The sequence below is a fragment of the Gopherus evgoodei genome, chromosome 6 (assembly GCF_007399415.2).
Source record: "Gopherus evgoodei ecotype Sinaloan lineage chromosome 6, rGopEvg1_v1.p, whole genome shotgun sequence".
NCBI classification, from domain to species: Eukaryota; Metazoa; Chordata; order Testudines; family Testudinidae; genus Gopherus; species Gopherus evgoodei.
In genome coordinates this window covers 89,666,709-89,687,178 of record NC_044327.1, presented here as the reverse complement: position 1 = coordinate 89,687,178, position 20,470 = coordinate 89,666,709, and the positions used below count along the sequence as shown (strand labels likewise).

Here is a 20,470-nt window from a genome sequence, read left to right as displayed (position 1 = left end):
CTCTTTTAAAAAAGGTTAGATGCTTGACTGACCCATCAGTTGCATAGCACACAACTTCAGCGAAGTCAATGGAATCACATGCACACCTGATGGGATGATTGGGCTCTGTGATCTAATGGCCAGAACACTGGACTAGCCAGTGGGACTGGGACTCAGAAGACCTGGGTTTGATTCCGGGCTTTGCTGCCGGTCTGTTGGGTGACCTTGGCCAAGTCACATTCATCTCTCTCTGAGCCTTTGCTTCCCAGGGTATAAAATGGAGATAATGACATGACCTCCTTTTTGCAAATAATCATACTTGACAGCCTCTGGCTTTTAATGGAAGACTCACGGTATTAATCAAAAAGCAGATTTCTTGAATTACTAGCTGCTGTCAGAACTTTGAGCCTGCCACGTAATGCCCAGCGGAATAGGAATACTTGCAGTTTTACTGCAGCAGACCCTCTCCCTAGATTCCTTGGGCTTTCAAGTGTTTGGATTCCCCCAACAAGCAGGAAACGTCATTATCCACAGAGCAAACCCTAATTCCACTCATCATAGATGGAAGTTTACCTTGACGATAGCAGCAACATTGCCTTGAAGCACCCGCAACCTGTCAGTGTAGCTTTTCCTTTGTTTATATCCCTTCCAGGAAGCCTATTTTGAAAAGCAGGTTAGTAGTGTGACCATTAGTTTCACTATGCATATACCTGGAAAATCAAGTTTATAGATCTTGTTCCACAGAGAAATTGCTGTTCAATTTAAAGGCGATGAGAAAACGTGACTGAGGCACATCTGTACTTTACACCTTTTTACAAGCCCTCATCCACTCCTGTGGCATCAACATTCACCTCTAAGCTGATGACTCGTAAATCCATCACTCCATTCCTGACCCAGGACGTCAGCCTCGGTGTCACTCAGGCCTGAAGCCTCTCAGTCCAGTGCTCTGCATGCCATTTTTGATTGCAGACTCTAAGCCTGCACCTCTAGGCAGTTTCCAAATATTGTCTCCTCTTGTTCCATGGTGTCACAGAGCTGCCCTATTCTCTGTCTATACTAGTATAACTTTGTCCAGGCCCCCTTCATCACCAGTCTCGACTATGTGACCTCCTTCCCTTTCTGGCATCCATTGTCAGATTCTCAGGACCATTCAAAATCCAGTTAACACCTTCTTGCCTTTTCTGATCACACTACCCTCAAATTTTTTCATCTGGCTCCCAGTTCTCTATCCCATCAAACACCAGTGCTGGTCCCTGCTTTTAAAGACCCTGCCAATCTAGTTCCTCCCTCCTTACCCACTCATCTTATTGTGTTGCCCGTTTTACCAATGATGCCAACCTCTCTCATCAGCCTGTCTGCTTCTCTCACAAGCCATTTGGACTTCACTTCTCCTAACACTCCAATAGCCATTTTTATTGGGATGCCCACAGGAAGTTGACATCTGGCTAGGGATATAGCCGGGCGGGACTTGCAACATTTATCTTATGTTGCTTGTGTAAACGCATGTTTTATTACCACTTCCTACATCCTCCATCTAGTTTCTAAGGATAGTTACACATACTTGCTGAATCTGGTCTTGGAGGATTCCTTCTCAAAGAGCTTGCAATTTTTTGTATTGGTTCTGTAACACCACAAGGGAGTCCCAATCTTAATAAAGCCTTTGACATCACCATAACATATTTTACTAATAATCTGAAGTAGTAGCAAAAATAAGTTTTGATTCATTGCAGTATGCACCCATTCTAGAAAAAAACATTTTTTAAAAACTGAACTTTAATGCTAAAAAATTCAAGCTTATTGAGCAAGTCTACTATTATAGTATATGCAGGAATAGTGTAACAACACTGGTCTACAATTTTTGAGAAGTCGTCTGCTTCAAAGATAAAATGTGCTATTTATTATGTATTTTGATGTGCTGAATTCAAATATGACAATTAAAACAACTGATTGGCTACTGTTTCTAAGATATTTAAGTTTTTACATTTTATGTCTATGTCTATTGTGTAGATAGTAGAGTTTTAATCATAAATTGTAAACCTAGGTCTTTTCATGTGTTTATGGTTGCTTTACATTATAATAATATTTCACCTGTCTTGTTTATGTAACACTTTAAAAATCAGCAAAAGGGTTATATAACTAAAAATTATTATGAAACAAAAGGCAAAAAACTATTATGTACATAGTTTAGTCCTATTCAGTGTCTACTTGGCGCTTCTTGGCTTGTCTCTTGTATTCATTAAATGGAGCATCTCTTGTCACTGTCCAGCAATAGTCTGCAAGCATTGATGGGCTCCATTTGCCCTGATAGCCTGCCAGGAGATTCCACTGCTGTAGTCTGGAGCCCAACAGCTCTGCCTTACTCTTGGATAGTTCCAAATCCCTGACAAGGTCATACAGTTCACCTTGTGTTATGAGGTGTGGTTCAGAAGAGGAGGATGGGAGAAAATGTGGGTCCTGTGACACTGATGGTTTAGGACCAGAAGTTTCATCCTCTTCCTCGTCTGACTCAAGTGAGAATGATTCTGGTGCATCAGGAACCGGCAGTTCTTCTCCGTGGGGTACTGGGTGTATAGCTGATGGAATGTTTGGATAATGCACAGTCCACTTCTTCTCTGACACACCTTTCCCAACTGGAGGCACCATGCAGAAGTAACAATTGCTGGTATGATCTGTTGGCTCTCTCCGAATCATTGGCACTGCAAAAGGCATAGATTTCCTTTTCCTGTTCAACCACTGGAGAAGATTTGTTGCACAAGTGTTGCAGCATATGTGTGGGGCCCACCTCTTGTCCTGATCTCCAATTTTGCAGCCAAAATAAAGGTGATAGGCTTTCTTAACCATAGTGGTTATACTGCGCTTTTGTGATGCAAAAGTCACTTCACCACAAACATAGCAGAAGTTATCTGCACTGTTCACACAAGTACGAGACATCTCTGCTCACTTTGGCTAAACAGAAATGTGTCCCTTTGCAAAATCAAACACTGACCAATAAGAGAGCACGACACTGTATGATTTCTAGAGCTGATATAGGGCAATTTGTTCAGCAGAGTGATGTAAGCTTCGTTATGATTGCATCTTCTAGGAATAACATGATGCAATTCATATCATGTATGATGCAATACCAGCTTCAGATTGCATCATTCATTGTTTTGCCTAAAAAGCAAGTACTGTCCAAACCCAGTCAGATTTATTCATAGATCCAGTCAAAGATGTATTTTAATCATTTCTGGTTTAAATTGAGATCCCTCCCCTTTATAACTCACTTAGCCTCCGCCATTCCCAAGTCAAGGGTCGTATATACTGATCCAGTAGCATATCTTGAAAACTAGAGCCAATCAACAATTTTAAGCATAATTTTCGTCCTCAGTGACCCAGAATTAGTAAAGTTGGACTACATTTATTTCAGAAGCATTTTGGCTGTAGAGCAGTGTTATATGAGCATTCGCTTCGTAAAGCAGAAGCAAACTGCTTCTGACTGGGGGAGAGCAGAGAAAAGAATGCATTTCCTGAGTGAACCATGCCTTGGCAGAGAACTAGAGCTTCAATTACTTTCCATCCTCCTACTCTTTTCTCGCACCCCCATTTAAATATGCTCAGGAAGAAGCTAGTGGTAAGAATCACCAGGCTTCTCCAACTGGCCTGTTCTATACTACAGTTATACATGATCTATAGCCATTGTAAACTGGAGTTTTGTCAGTTTAAAACACAAAGCATTTCTGTCACTGAGCACACGGACCTGTGTTTGTACAACAAATCAGTTCTGTAAATAACAAATGCCACAAGAAGTCCTTTCTGCAAAAGAAGGTAGGAAGATAACACACACCCAAAAGGTCATACAGAGTGTCACATGTAAAAAAGCTACTAAACACCCAGAAGAAGTGACTGTGCCTTTATATTACACAGCAATACCTGTATTTTGATCACAGATGGTTCCTGTTTTTGGAGGAATCCTTTTCTCTCCTCATAACTTTTTCTGACTAGGAATCCCCTTGCTAGGGCTTGCAGCTGAAGAATCAGGTTTTCATTAGCGAACCACAGCTGCTCTCGATTGTAATCTGCTGTAACTTGCCCAACAATAGTCTGTAAGAGATCATGTAAAAAGTGTTTAACAAGCAATGAAGCAAAGCGGAAGGCAAACCATTTCACAATTTGGATTCCATTCTCTCCATCCATACCCATTATGAAAACCCCTTCAATTTACTCCACACATTTTTAACCACTCACAGAATTGAGAACCACAATGTTATTACCATCATTTGTTCAAAGGAGGACCGAACTCCCTTCAGACCACATCAACAATAAGCTGAAAGGACAGGTTTTAGCCATTACAAAGCTTTTCATACCAGGGGGCAGAGGTCTTTGCTTTTGCAATACTACCAATTCCTATTAACTCAAGAGCAAGAAGCCCGGAGTCTAAAAAGGGAACCCATACATCTGTGTGAAAATGCTTATTTTAGGATTTCTAAGTTTCAGAATGACATGAAAAAACATTCTTGTAGAGTACAATATGCAACACAGTACTATAACTGACCAAGCATGATTACATAGACTTGGAACATTATTCAAAAGCAGATTTAAGGGTACTTATGATTGTATGATATGGGCCAAAGTGAGATGCTTCTCAGTTGTCAGCTCCCTTCCAAGGGTTTGAATAAACTAAGATTAAGTTCTACTGTATTTGGGGAAATGAACAGCCTAAACCAAAGTCCAATTAGATAATTCTCTCTTTTCCTTTGTACTTTTAAGACCCTAAAAATCTTGACATAACCACTTTCTTTGTATTCAACAGTGTTAAACCACTCACTTCTGTGTTTATGTTGCAGTTGCAGCAACAAGGAGTCCTGTAGCACCTTACAGACTAACAGAGGTTTTGGAGCATGAGCTTTCATGGGTGAATACCCACTTCATCGGATGCATGTAGTGGAAATTTCCAGGGGCAGGTGTATATATATGCAAGCAAGAAGCAGGCTAGAGATAACGAGGTTAGTTCAATCAGGGAGGATGAGGCCCTCTTCTAGCAGTTGTATGCAGTCATTTTGAGCATGCTAGCACTCTACCTGTATTTCTTCACTGGTTAGCCAAGAAGTCTTTGGTATAAACCCTTCAGGCGGAACAAAGGTACTCTCTCCAGTTTCCACATTATAATAATAATCATATCTATTCTTCATTATAAGTTTGAGCCATGGACCTTCACTAGAATCTAAAAGCAATATATGTATACTGTTAGCTTACATTTAGGAGCCTTAATACATTTATAAAAAGTTGTCTCCCCTTCCCCTCCACCCTGCCAAAGAATGGCCCTGCCAAATTCTCCTCCCTGCCAAAGAATGTTTTCAATTATTTTACATATATGAAAAAGTCAGCACAATTATTGATCTACCCTAAACTAGGAAAATTTTGCAAAAATATCCTGTGTGACAAAGTTCCTCCTCTACCTTGGTGGGTCCTGTGCTTATTGGCAGATTGGCTCACCTCAGTGATCTTCCCCACAGTCTGGATCATCTCCTCCTGTGTCTGATCAGGAGTTGGGAGGTTTGGGGGGAACCCAGGCCCGCCCTCTACTCCGGGTTCCAGCCCAGGGCCCTGTGGATTGCAGCTGTCTATAGTGCCTCTTGTAACAGCTGCATGACAGTTACAACTCCCTGGGCCACTTCCCCATGGCCTCCTTCAAACACCTTCTTTATCCTCACCACAGGACCTTCCTCCTGGTGTCTGATACCGCTTGTACTCCTCAGTTCTCCAGCAGCACACCCTCTCACTCTCAGCTCCTTGTGCCTCTTGCTCCCAGCTCCTCACACGCACTTCCTCTCCTCTAGCTCCTCCCTCCCTGACTGGAGTGAGCTTCTTTTTAAACCCAGGTATCCTGATTAGCCTGCCAAGATTGGCTGCAGGTGTTCTAGCAGGTTCCTGATTACTCCAGTGCAGCTCCTGCTCTAGTCACTCAGGGAACAGAAAACTACTCAGCCAGTGACTAGTATATTTTCCCTCTACCAGACTCCTGTACCACACTGGCCTGGGTCTGTCACACCTGCTATATTAACAACGGCTCAGTTCCAATGGGGTGGACAACAGTGAGGAACATAGTAAAGACTAGCCACCGGCTGGAATGGGCATTTTCAAGAACTGTGTTATCCATCTCTACTCAGAGCTGACCTAGTCAACATAGTATTTAAAATGCTGGTAGCAGTCAGTCTATATACTAAGGCTTCTGCCATTGCTAGCACTGGTGGATATGACGCAGTGTTAGCAATGACTGGAAGCTTTTGCAGCATCTCAGGGATAGGTTGGACCCTATAGGCTCATAATATACGCCACAGGGCATGCAGGTTATTCTTCTGAGCACCATCAGTTTTGGTAAACACAAAAATAAGACTACATGCTGAGAGAGACAAGGAGAGCCTTGAGTAAGTTTCTCTATGGACTGTGCCAAGGTTACTCCCGGGAAAATTCTGTGCTACACCAGTGAACTCTGAACACCTGGAATCCCACCCCACGGTAAAGGTGATAGAACTAGGGGTGCTGGGATTGCCGCTGCACCCCCTGGCTTGAAGCAGTTTCCATCATATACAGGGGTTTTGAGTTTGCTTCATTGGCTCTTAGCACCCCCTCTATACAAATTATTTTAGCATCCCTGCCCCATGGCACCCCAACCAGCTGTACTTAGACACCCACCCCACCAAACCCCACTCCCCCAGCACCCTGCCCCCTCTACTCAGCCTCCTCACATCAAGAACTGCCCACCAACCCTTCATCTAGACCCCCCTGCAGAGTCTCATTGCCCCTACACACGTGCATCCAGATCTCCCACTGAGTTGCCCACACCCAGATTGTCTCACACAGAACCCTCTTGCCACACACCAGGATCCACCCCACACAAAGCCCCTCCACACTTGGATCTGGCCATATTAAGCCTGCCTGCTCCCATCTGGTGTGTCTGGCACAGAGGGGCAGGGCCTCAGGGTATTTATGGGTTAGGCTGTGTCAGGGTTGGGTGCAGCCTCACCACTGCATCCATGACCTGGACGGATGGTGGGGGGCTGCAGGGTGATATCTCACCTCCACACAGCCTGTGCTCCCCACTGCCATCCTGGAGCCTCCATGTTTATTTATTGATAAATAAAATTTGAAGAATCTGAAAATAGTGTGCGCAGAATTTTCATTTTTTTGGCATAAAATTCTCTCAGGAGTACAAGGGAAACATGAAGAGGAAGACAACTATACAAAATACCACCCATAAAGTGTCTTATATGGTAAAATAAGCATGTCTGTGCTGGAAAAAGGCATTGTTACACAACATGTTAAACTAGACTGTTTCTCATTTAAAACCATCAGCTGGTCATGGTTAACATGAATACCCAGGACTAGCCGACACTACTTTAAATGTTAGTCCTCCTTTACACTGAGGGCCAGATTCTGACCCCAGCTGCAGCTCCTGTACAGTGCTCTGGTATTGCAATGGCCTTAGGAATTCACCCAAACAGGAGCAGCATAGAACTGACCTCGCAGTTGCTGGTATAAGGTTGTGCTGGGAGTGGAAAAAGGAGTAGAGCTGGTGGGCTCCATACTGAGGCTATTTTGGGCTGTGGAGTAGCCTATAGGCAGCTACGGAGAAATTCAATACTAGAGATTGAGACAGCCTTTGACAAATCAGAGGGGGGAAAAATCTCATAAGTTTCCTCCAACTCTCCCTTAATTTACAGAGAGAATTAAAGTTACAGTATATAAACACAAACATTTATATACATTTGCACTATATATAAATACTTTGCACTAATCCTTCAATGCCTTTACAGTACTGCAGAGATCTGGTTTTACCTTCTTTGGTTTTTAAATTCTTGGCTTCTAAAAGGTTCTTGTAATAGGTTTCAGCACATTCCGGAACAACTCTTAAACCAAACTTAGGAGACTGCAATATATCCAGGACTGGTTGCGAATCATGCTTTTCCAAACAGTTGTTAATCATTGAGGTTCCAAGAGCCACTAAACAACAAAATTGCATTTCAACGTCAGACATTTTATATTTTACATACACACAGATACAGTTCTACATTTCAGTGATCTAGAGAATGCACTTTTGTGTTGACGTTCTTGGAGATTATATACATGACGTACCACCATCTCTTGTATCTTTTCACTATCTACTCTCTTAAGTGAGATATTTGTAAATGCAACTATTTCAGATAACAAACTCACCATGTACAATGCCAGTGCACCTTCTAGTCTGTACAATGTATACCACAATGCTGCAAAGATACCTTGCACAGCACTGGAAGTGTAGTTAGGAATAAGTAAATATTGATTGCGGAATCTGGGGACAAAGTCTGGCTGCTTTAGTGAAGACAGTCATGCAGCACCATATAAGCCTAGCAGCTGTGTGCAAGTGACTTTTTGCAAAATTTGTCATCTGAAATAAAATAAAATTTATACCCCATAAAGTGTCATTTTTCATGGAATTTCAGCTATAGCAAAGCCTATAAAGATGTGAAGAGGTAGATTCACACAAGCTTTCAAGTTTGAGACAGTTACAGACATAGCAGTCCATGCTTCAATGTTTATCATGGCATTCCTATGCTGACACTTACATTAATGGCCTCTGAAATTTGGGTCAACATAATCTAGAGGAGAAATGAGTGATTGACACCAACTCTGCTGTTGCCTTCCACAATTTGTGCATTAGACTGAAGTGGCATATGCAATTTTCTTAAGTCGCAAACATGTGCTGCTCAAAGCTGACAAAGGATATTCCCCTCCCCTGACCTCTTTTGCATACGTATTGCTATCCCCAATAAAGCTGATGCAGGAGGGACTTGCGGTGTCCAAGCAACAAACAGCCTACAGGATGGAGAAGATAATCCCCCAACAAGACATCTCCCCAAGTAAGCAAGTGAAAATTTGGTAAACTGAAAGACAACTTTTTTGTAAGCTTGATACTATTAACTAATGAAAGAGGTGGGTATAAACAAATTTAGGTTAGGAAGGAGACAGAGCTTCATTGTCACTCTGAAAAGAAATAAGAATTCAGTTGAGAGCAGGCAAACTGTATGCAAGACAACACAGAAACCCACAGCAAGATTAGACACACCCAACCTTTTCACCAAGTAGGATCCCACTGTTTGTCTGAACTTAAAAGAAAAAGACGGTTACTCACCTCTGTAACTGTTGTTGTTCGAGACGTGTTGCTCAAATCCATTCTGGTTAGGTGTGTGCGTGCCGCATGCACGTTCGTCGGAAGACTTTTTACCCTAGCAACACTTGGCTGGAGTGGCGCAGCTATGGCACCGGATATATATACCCCTGCCGACTCAGCCACCCCTCAGTTCCTTCTTGCTGGCTACTCCAATGGTGGGGAAGGAGGGTGGGTTTGGAATGGATAGGAGCAACACATCTCAAAGAACAACAGTTACAAAGGTGAGTAACCATCTTTTTTCGAGTGATTGCTCATATCCATTCCAGTTAGGTGATTCCCAAGCCTTACCTAGGCGGTGGGGTCGGAGTGAGATGTGGCAGAGTGCAGAACTGCTGAGCCAAAGGCTGCATCATCTCTAGACTGTTGGACCAAAGCATAATGAGAAGCAAAGGTGTGGACCAAGGACCAGGTAGCTGCACGACATATTTCCTGGATTGGTACATGAGCCAGGAAGGCAGCAGATGAAGCCTGAGCCCTGGTAGAATGTGCGGTGAGGTGGCCCGAGGGAGCACGAGCCAAGTCATAGCACGTACGGATGCATGCCATCATCCACGAGAAGATCCTCTTGGAGGAGACTGGTAGGCCCTTCATCTGGTCAGCCACTGCAACGAAGAGTTGGGGGGGGGATTTACGGAAGGGCTTCGTCTGATCGATATAAAATGCGAGTGCCCTATGGACATCTAGGGAATGTAATTGTTGTTCCCGTCGAGATGAATGCGGCTTTGGGAAGAAGACCAGAAGAAAGATGTCCTGATTGGTATGGAAGGCCGATACCACTTTAGGAAGGAACGCTGGATAGGGTCGCAATTGTACCTTGTCCTTGTGAAAGACATATACGGTGGGTCCACCGTGAGCGCTCGAAGCTCGGAGACTCGTCTGGCCGATGTAATGGCTATGAGGAAAAACTGTCTTCAAGGACAGGTATAGCAGTGAGCAAGTTGCCAACGGCTTGAATGGTGGAAGCATAAGTCTGTTTAGAACTAGGTTGAGGTCCCAGGTAGGGGCGGGGCGGTGTACTTGGGGGTATAGGTGCTCCAGACCCTTGAGAAATCTAGTAACTATAGGGTGCAAGAACACGGAGTGGCCATTCTCTCCTGGGTGGAATGTGGAGATGGCCGCCAAGTGCATCCTCAAAAAAGATACCGCCAGGCTCTGCTGCTTAAGAGACCAAAGGTAGTCCAGGATGGTAGGGATCGAGACCTCAGAGGGAGTAACATTCTGCGTTGTGCAACAGCAAGAGAAACGTTTCCACTTGGCCAGATACGTTGACCGAGTGGAAGGCTTCCTGCTACCCAGGAGTATTTGCTGTACTGCAGCAGAGCAGTGCAACTCTGACTGGTTCAGCCATGCAGCAGCCATGCTGTGAGGTGAAGGGCCTGCAGGTCTGGGTGGCGAAGACTGCCGTGGTCCTGGGTTATGAGGTCTGGGTGGAGTGGCAGGGTAATTGGGCTGGTTATTGACAGGTTGAGCAGCTTGGGCGACGCTGGCGCTATCATGATTAGGTGCGCTCTGTCCCCGTGGAGTTTTAACACGACCTTGTGAACCAGCGGGAACCGTGGGAAAGCATAAAGCAACCGGTGCTTCGACATTAGGAATGCATCCAAGATCGACCCTGGAAGGAGCAGAACATCTGGCATTTCCTGTTCACACAGGATGCGAACAGGTCTATGTGGGGAAATCCCCACTTCTGGACTCTAACTATAGTGGACTAACTATGCTATAAACAAATACGCTAATTATAACTATATAAAAAGGATTATAACTATATACATGATAAAAGAATCAGAAAACTATGAGTAACTAGGGAAGTGGAGGTCAGCTAAGCCGCGCTTCACTGTTCCAACGACCGACACGGGCGGTAAGAAGGAATTGAGGGGTGGCTGGGTTGGCAGGGGTATATATCCGGTGCCATAGCGGCGCCACTCCAGGGGGTGCCCAGCCGACCCACTGAGTGTTGCTGGGGTAAAAAGTCTTCCGACGAACATGCACGCAGCGCGCGCATGCCTAACTGGAATGGATATGAGCAATCACTCGAAGAAGAACTAACCTATGCATGGCACACAGACTCTTCCAAGGCTAGAGATGATCATGCCTAGTCTGCCATGCTGCCACTGACTGGCATTAGAATATCAACGAGAATACAGAAATCCAAACAGCAACAGCAGTAGCTTGGTACAGAAGGTTAGGTTACATTAACATTGTTCATTAGGAGTGCCTTGGTATGACAGGTAGCTGAGGCAGTTATATCATACTTTGCGACTGGCCCTTCTGCACCGAGCTCTAGCACACTGACAGTGGGGCTTCTTCTGAAGAAATGACTCTAAACATAAAGCTGCTGCTCCAACTCTTTTTTTGTTTCTCAAGAGTTCTCCTCTCAGGGACTGTGTTTTCATGGCAAGACTATACTAAACAGCAAAACTTACTAATTCAAGGACAGCAAAAAAGTAGGTTCCCAGGTATACCCCTCAGTTCTTGTAGTATTTAGAATCTCAAATACTGGACTAGTCACCACCAGTGTTTTCCCCTGACCCTTCAACTGCTCAGATACACAAAATGCAGCAGTCCTGTCACAGAATGAAACTGAACCTTTAAGAGGGCCAAAGATCAGCTCATTCCTGTGATGTGGACTCTCCCAAAACACAGGATTTCTGTGACTGCTAGCAATGCATGCAAGGTATAGAAGACCTGCTTTGCTAGTTCATGTCATAGGAGCAAAGTCAACTGTGATGCAAGTTTGCCCTGTGACTCCCCCACTCACAAAAATAGAATAAAATGGCTTAAACACAAGTCAAACCAAGCACCTGAAAAAGTATGGTGTGAATAGGAAAGCTCATTCCAACATTCTGCAAATGTGTCAATTTTTATTGCTATACAGATTTTTAAAAAAAGAGAATACATAAGTTCCACAAAGTTTTTTGTGAATGTGGAAAGTTTCACGTGAGATGTCATGTTTGTCAAAATTACACTATGAAATCAAAATATTTTTACTACTACTCTCTCATCTCTGTGGAAATCTTTAAACAAATCACAAAAATAAGCTTACAGGAAGCTCAAGACTTCCTAATGAAACCGGCACTTTTTAGTTTGTCACGTCACTCAATTCATTCTTTGATATTATGCGGTTATTGACATCCTCCTTCCACCTCCTCTTCAAAAATAGATTCCTTTTCTACATAAATCCCTTTTATTGAAATTGAGTCAAACACTTCAGTTAATTTTTGTTCAAAACAATGGCTAACATTACACTTGTAGTTTGCCCGTATTTTTGCACGCACTGTTCTTTAATTTGTTTGCCTTCTTAAGAAAGCCTCCCTGAGGTTTATGGGTCAAAATGAAATTCTCAATGTAATAAGAAAATAGAGTTCAAGTCTAGACCATTTGATCTTAGTGTGTGTTAGCATCTTTAAACAAAACACGCTTGCATATTCCTTGTGGGAAATTGGTAAACCCAACTTTTCTCATCTGAAAATTGATGACACTCATAGACTCTAGGACTGGAAGGGACCTCGAGAGGTCATCTAGTCCAGTCCCCTGCCCTCATGGCACGACCAAATACGGTCTAGACCATCCCTGATAGACATTTATCTAACCTACTCTTAAATATCTCCAGCGATGGAGATTCCACAACTTCCCTAGGCAATCTATTCCAGTGTTTAACTACCCTGACAGTTAGGAACTTTTTCCTAATGTCCAACCTAAATCTCCCTTGCTGCAGTTTAAGCCCATTGCTTCTTGTTCTATCATTTGAGGCTAAGGTGAACAAGTTTTCTCCCTCCTCCTGATGACACCCTTTTAGATACCTGAAAACTGCTATCATGTCCCCTCTCAGTCTTCTCTTTTCCAAACTAAACAAACCCAATTCCTTCAGCCTTCCTTCATAGGTCATGTTCTCAAGACCTTTAATCATTCTTGTTGCTCTTCTCTGGACCCTCTCCAATTTCTCCACATCTTTCTTGAAATGCGGTGCCCAGAACTGGACACAATACTCCAGTTGAAGCCTAACCAGCGCAGAGTAAAGCGGAAGAATGACTTCTCCTGTCTTGTTTACAACACACCTGTTAATGCATCCCAGAATCATGTTTGCTTTTTTTGCAACAGTATCACACTGTTGACTCATATTAAGCTTGTGGTCTACTATGACCCCTAGATCTCTTTCTGCCATACTCCTTCCTAGACAGTCTCTTCCCATTCTGTATGTGTGAAACTGATTGTTCCTTCCTAAGTGGAGCACTTTGCATTTATCTTTATTGAACTTCATCCTGTTTACCTCAGACCATTTCTCCAATTTTTCCAGATCATTTTGAATTTTGACCCTATCCTCCAGAGCAGTTGCAATCCCTCCCAGTTTGGTATCGTCCGCAAACTTAATAAGCGTACTTTCTATGCCAACATCTAAATCGTTGATGAAGATATTGAACAGAACCGGTCCCAAAACAGACCCCTGCGGAACCCCACTTGTTATACCTTTCCAGCAGGATTGGGAGCCATTAACAACTACTCTCTGAGTACGGTTATCCAGCCAGTTATGCACCCACCTTATAGTAGCCCCATCTAAATTGTACTTTCCTAGCTTATCTATAAGAATATCATGCGAGACCATATCAAATGCCTTACTAAAGTCTAGGTATATCACATCCACCGCTTCTCCCTTATCCACAAGGCTCGTTATCCTATCAAAGAACGCTATCAGATTAGTTTGACACGATTTGTTCTTTACAAATCCATGCTGGCTATTCCCTATCACCTTACCACCTTCCAAGTGTTTGCAGATGATTTCTTTGATTACCTGCTCCATTATCTTCCCTGGCACAGAAGTTAAACTAACTGGTCTGTAGTTTCCTGGGTTGTTTTTATTTCCCTTTTTATAGATGGGCACTATATTTGCCCCCTTCCAGTCTTCTAGAATCTCCCCCGTCTCCCATGATTTCCCAAAGATAATAGCTAGAGGCTCAGATACCTCTTCCATTAACTCCTTGAGTATTCTAGGATGCATTTCATCAGGCCCTGGTGACTTGCAGGCATCTAACTTTTCTAAGTGATTTTTTACTTGCTCTTTCCTTATTTTCTCTTCTAAACCTACCCTCTTCCCATAAGCATTCACTATACTAGACATTCCTTCAGACTTCTCAGTGAAGACCGAAACAAAGAAGTCATTAAGCATTTCTGCCATTTCCAAGTCTCCCGTTACTGTTACCCCCTCCTCATTGAGCAGTGGGCCTACCCTATCCTTAGTCTTCCTCTTGCTTCTAATGTATTGATAAAAAGTCTTCTTGTTTCCCTTTATTCCCATAGCTAGTTTGAGTTCATTTTGTGCCTTTGCTTTTCTAATCTTGCCTCTGCATTCCTGTGTTATTTGCCTATATTCATCCTTCGTGATCTGACCTAGTTTCCATTTTTTATATGACGCCTTTTTATTTTGTAGGTCACGCAAGATCTCAAGGGTAAGCCAAGGTGGTCTTTTGCCACATTTTCTATCTTTCCTAACCATCGGAATAACTTGCTTTTGGGCCCTTAATAGCGTCCCTTTGAAAAACTGCCAACTTTCCTCAGTTGTTTTTCCCCTCAGTCTTAATTCCCATGGGACCTTGCCTATCAGCTCTCTGAGCTTACCAAAATCCGCCTTCCTGAAATCCATTGTCTCTATTCTGCTGTACTCCCTACCACCTTTCCTTAGAATTGCAAATTCTATGATTTCATGATCACTTTCACCCAAGCTTCCTTCTACTTTCAAATTCTCAACAAGTTCTTCCCTATTGGTTAAAATCAAGTCTAGACCAGCTTCCCCCCTAGTAGCTTTTTCAACTTTCTGAAATAAAAAGTTGTCTGCAATGCAGTCCAGGAACTTATTAGATAGTCTGTGCCCTGTGGTGTTATTTTGCCTTGGCAGGATATGGATATTATTTGTTCCACTGACTTCCACTGTTCCATGTTGAGCAGTGGCCTTAATGACTTTTTTTTTTTTTAAAAAAAAAGGTTGTGTGTGTTTGTGACTTGCTTAAAAAAAAATTGTATGGCTTGAAAATCCTGCTTTTTCGAATGCTAAAGCTCATGAATAATCATAGTATGTATATAATACAAACAGGTGCCATAAAACAAAACAGACTATGAAAAAGTCTATTATTGCATCTTTTTACTGGTTCCCACATAGTCCCAGCCTTTCTTAGCCAGATTTCTTATTGCATGGTAATACCTCCTGTATTATCTAGCAACGTGATACAATGTTTGTGTGGAAATTAGCAGGGAACTAACTATATAACCTTTAGAATATCAATATTTATACTGTTCCTAAACAAGAAAAAACAATCTTGTCTATTGCAGTCTCATTCTCTAATTTTTGCTTATCTTTGTTTACAATTTTAAAAGATCCGTTTTTCTTTGTGCACAGTTTTTCCTTCATGTTTCTCATGCCTTTGCCTCACAGCTTCATTAAAAGTACTTATCCCCATCAAAGGAGGCATTAGAATTACCAAGTGCAAAAATGTTCAGTGTGGGTAAATACATGCATTTGAGCCATTCTCAAATGATAGCAGTCAGATGCTTTTCACAGATATTTGATCTGTTAAGGTTTCCCCCAAAGGTTTTAAGGACATCTGATTAACTGAACCTAGTGCCTTGATTTAATCAATCTTTAAAAACAATAGCAGCATCAAATTAAGCAACATTAAAGAGCTACGCATCTTTAGTAGCTAGCCATATATGTTCAATACTACAAAGGTTTGTTTTATTCTACGCTATCAACATCCAAGGAACATTTTAATTTAACACAGTAGGTTAATCTTTAGCAAACATAATACAACTACTGAAAGTGGAATCGAAAAAATGTAGTAATGGCAAAACATTTGATGACCACATATAAGCAGTAATTACAGTAAAAACTGTTTTATCTGGCATGTTGGGAGAACGGGTGGTGGGGGGGGTGCCTGAAAGTGAAAAATACCAGTTAACTAAAAGGGTGGAAGTGGGGGTGTGGGAGGGGATGCAGGGCTGGGGCATGGGAGGGGGTGTGGAGCATGGGCTCTGGAAGGTAGGTGTGTGTGTGCACACGCGCCTCAGGGCAGCAGGCTGGGTTGCAAAAGTGCCGGATCCAGGGGGTGCTCACTTTAGGTTGCTGCTTGCAGGGACCCACCTATCCCAGTTGCTCCTAGGCAGAGGCATGGCAGGTGGTGCCACGCACTGCCCTCCCCTGCTCGCTAGCTCCACAGCTCCCACTGGCTGGGAACCACGGCCAATGGAAGCTGTGGGAGCGGTGCCTACAGGAGCAGACAGCATACAGAACCACCTGCCGAGCCTCCGCTTAGGAGCCGCCCGAGGTGAGTGCCCCTCAGATCCAGCATCTCACACCCCAACCTGCTGCCCCATCTCTCCTCCTGCACCGAAACTCCCTCCAAGAACCCATGTGCCACATCCCCTCCCGCACCCCAACTCCCTGCCTGTCCTGCACCAACCACACTATAAACCGAAATTTCAATGAAGATCAGAAATGCCGGTTTATAGAGCTTTCTGGCAGGTGACGTGTTGGATAAAACAGCTTTTACCGTATATTGTTGCCAATTAAATTTACAGGATTCTTATTCTAAAACTTTTGCTGGTTGATCCTCTGCTTGGATTGGGAGCAAATTCCCAGCAATGGCCTGAAGGACTAGTTTAAAGCTCATTTTTTCCCTCGCAAGTAAGGAACAGTAGGTCAAGCTGGGGGCTTTGACTGCTAGGCCATGTCTACACTACCCACCGATCCGGATCAGCGGGTAGTAATTGATCTATTGGGGACTGATTTATTGCGTCTCATCTAGATAAATCGATCCCTAAATCAATGCCCGTACTCCACATTGGCAGGAGTAGTAAGTGGAGTCGACGGGGAAGCCGAGGCAGTTGACTTGCTGCCGTGAGGATGGCCAGGTAAGTTGAACTAAGATACTTTGACTTCGCGTAGCTGAAATTTCATATCTTAGATTGATTCCTCCCCCCTAGTGTAGACTAGCCCCTAGTGATATCATTTACCTTCAGCCTGTCTTGGGACCTGGAAAAGAAAGCTACTTTAGCATTTCAGATAAGGACAGGGTAATTTACAATTTTAGTTTGTAAATTCCTGTATATAAAAGGGTTTAGTAATCTGTTCTTTCTTGCTCAGCTCAATGCTCATTATTATATATAGTTGATCAGCATTGTATATGGTTTGATCTTTTTTGTTGCCTGGGGAAGGTTGCTTTATTTGAACAAGTAACAATATACAAGAGGTAGAGGAAAAACAGTTATCTACCTTTTCGTAACTGTTGTTCGAGATGTGTTGCTCATGTTCATTCCTTTTAGGTGTGTGCACACCCACGGCACAGTTGTTTGAATTTTTTGCCTCATTAGTATCCGTAGGGCTGGCAACTTCAGAGGGGTAGGAGGGCAGGTAATGGAATGGACATGAACAACACATCTTGAAGAACAACAGTTACGAAAAGGTAGGTAACAAGTGCTTGTTCGTGTCAATTCCATTCTAAGTGACTCACAAGCAGCATTCCTGGAGGTGGGCTTGGAGTTCCCAGTTGTGTGGCTTGCAGTACTGCTCTACCGAAGGCAGCATCGTCCTGGGCTTGCTGGGTGATTGCGTAATGGAACGCAAACATATGGATGGACGACCAGGTCATGGCCCTGCAGATATCTTGAATTGGCACATGGGCCAGGAAGGCAACCGACGAGGCTTGTGCCCTGGTTGAATGAGTGGTTTCAACTGCTGGCAGTTGCACTTTTGCCTATTCATAGCAAAAATGGATAAAGACAGTGATCCGTGATGAAATTCTCTGGGTGGACACAGGAAGGCCCTTCATTCTGTCTGCCACCACGATGAAGAGCTCTGTCAACTGCCACGTGCGGAGTAAAGGGGGAAGAAGAGGCATGGATGGGCTGAGGATTGAGTCACCCTCCACTGGTGCTTGCAGAGCAGGGGAAGCTGCCGCTGCACAATGTGCTTCTCCTAGACTCCAGAACCTTCAGCCTCCTTTCCCCCCCTCATTGTTTCCAGTGCCAGTGGGCTGTGCCTGTGTGGGGTAAGGTGGGGGCACCTCCCGACTATAGTACTGTATTGTACAGCAAAAAAAATTTTCCCCTGGAACCTAACCTTCCCTCCTCCACATCCCCCATTTACATTCATTCTTATGGGGAAACTGGATTAGCTTAACATAGTTTCACTTAAAATTGCATTTTTCAGGAACATAACTACAACATTAAGAGGAGTTACTGTAGTTATAAATCCTTCAGATTTGCCTGTACTCTGTCTTCTAAAAAGTTTTGACATTATACATACCCTAGGTTCAATAGGATAACCAACTTCTCTTACGCTACTATCTTCTTACAGATTCAAAGCAAACTGTTGCATTATGAATTGGAATAATCATCATTTTGCCACAAAAAAAAAAAGCTTTTTTTTTTCAGTACTTTGAAAAATTAAGGGCATGTGACTAAGTTGGAGTATTTACTGGCATTTCTTAAGAGTCGTTGTTATGAAATAAGAAATCTGACTAACCAAGCTGTAACCATGTAGGAATTCAGTCTTGCAACATAGGTCAGGACTTAGACTTGTACACGGGACTTCTTTCAAATGTTTTCTATTACCACACAGAAACTTGTCAAACAAGCAAAATCTCTTATATGAAATGCTTCACTTGTCATTCCCTCCTTGAATCTATTTTCATATCTATGCAAAGGAGATTTATTAATGTACTGTATTTCATCAGCTCTGTGAAAATGTATTAACATTTGAAATCTTTGCTCTTCTATTACCTTGGGTAATACTGATTTCCAAAATTACTAAGACAAAACAGTTGGCCTAGTGTCTAGGTAGATGTAATTACCCTTTACATTTAATTCTTATTTTAATCATACTCAGTCTTACTGTAATGAAAAAATGTATTTTTGTTTCCTAAAAATAATTAACTGTAACTTACCTAGCCAACATATCAAAGTGTACATGAATTAAAAAAAAAAGTTCAAAATCTCATCTTTCTTTACCCTGAAAAAAATGGTATTTCAATGTACATTCAGGTTGATACTTACAATTTGCTGCTTTTTCTATATTACTATTAGCATCATTGATTCCTTTTTGTATCTCATCTAGCCAGAGAACCGCTGACTCATCATGAGATTCCTGGGAGAGAGAGATGGAGAAATATTTATACATAAAATACAGTAAGTCAAACTCAGTCTGAAAACACACAATATTAAAGCTTCAGTAGACAGAAAGCCCTTCTGAAAGCCTGAGGACACTAAACCTCATTTGACTATATGAACCTAGCAATGAACAAATAAAAATCACAGATAAAAGCTAACGTTTAGATTATACACTTACTGTGCTGAAGAAAAGTATATTTTCACCAAAATGCAAAATTCCATTTAACATGTGAAAGCTTGGATAGTAGGTTTATTCTACTGAAGACAGATATAGATTTCTGAACAGAGTTAATTCAGCAACAATTCAATTTCCATAATTCACCAGTGAACAGAGGAAAAGGAGTATTCAGATAGCAATATGATTCCTCAAGGACATAGCATAAATCCAACAAAAGGTTACAAACAGTTAACTTTTCTTTCAAACCTCTTCATTGGAAATCATGCATATGTACAGACAAGTAAAAAGAGATCAAAAATATCAGTATGAGCTTTCACAGAGAAAGACAGCTCAGATTTAGTAATGCAAAGATTTCTTTAATTCTTGAATTTTTTGAATTATGAAGCACATACCAGGGCAGTTGTTATTTTTAATTGGATAACTACTGATTATCGAATTTTACCTCATAGGCAATATAAGCCAAATTTTCAAAAACAGCTTCTTTTGTGTGCCCCCAATTTGCAGTCTAAAATAACGCATTTGGAGGTTTAAGTGCCTAAATATACAGACAAACTGAAGTAAATAACTGCAGGCATGATTTAATACACAGAATTGTGAGCACAAAAGAAGAGACCCTAGCAAGGTCAGATTCAAGTTAAGCTCAATTAAGGTGTTTCTAATGCATTCATCACTGAAATAACTCTGCACCAGAAATCTGGGGTTTTGTTTTCCACCCACAATCTCAAAGAATGGCACAATTTCTAGCATGCAAATCTTAAATAAATGCCTGGAATATCAGAGAAGTAGTAAAGCCAGAGGACACTGCCACCAAAAACAAACTTAAAAAATGCTAGATGCTATCGGAGGAAAGACTGATTTAGGAGGTACTTAAATGGTCTCATTCAGTGTTCAGGAATCAAAGTCCACACCCACTAACAACTAGCTGGAAAGCAATGTTACAGTGTCAGCAGTTGGTTGGGAGGACAGTCAACCTC

General features: G+C 42.4%; 1 protein-coding gene across 4 annotated transcripts in view; it reads right to left on the bottom strand.

Moving 5' to 3' along the window:
• Nucleotides 1-20,470, bottom strand: part of IQGAP2 (IQ motif containing GTPase activating protein 2) — a 258,548-nt gene that overhangs the window by 46,969 nt on the left and 191,109 nt on the right. For 2 of the 4 annotated variants that reach the window (XM_030566208.1, XM_030566209.1), the window contains 5 exons: nt 19,205-19,295; nt 7,795-7,959; nt 5,037-5,179; nt 3,889-4,059; nt 553-636 (listed from right to left, as the gene is read on the bottom strand). In XM_030566208.1, coding sequence (XP_030422068.1) covers nt 553-636; nt 3,889-4,059; nt 5,037-5,179; nt 7,795-7,959; nt 19,205-19,295 — 654 coding nt within the window. Of the gene's footprint in view, nt 1-552; nt 637-3,888; nt 4,060-5,036; nt 5,180-7,794; nt 7,960-8,172; nt 8,235-19,204; nt 19,296-19,496; nt 19,564-20,470 lie in introns of those variants that run through there. The other 2 variants (XM_030566210.1, XM_030566211.1) reach the window with 2 other exon arrangements.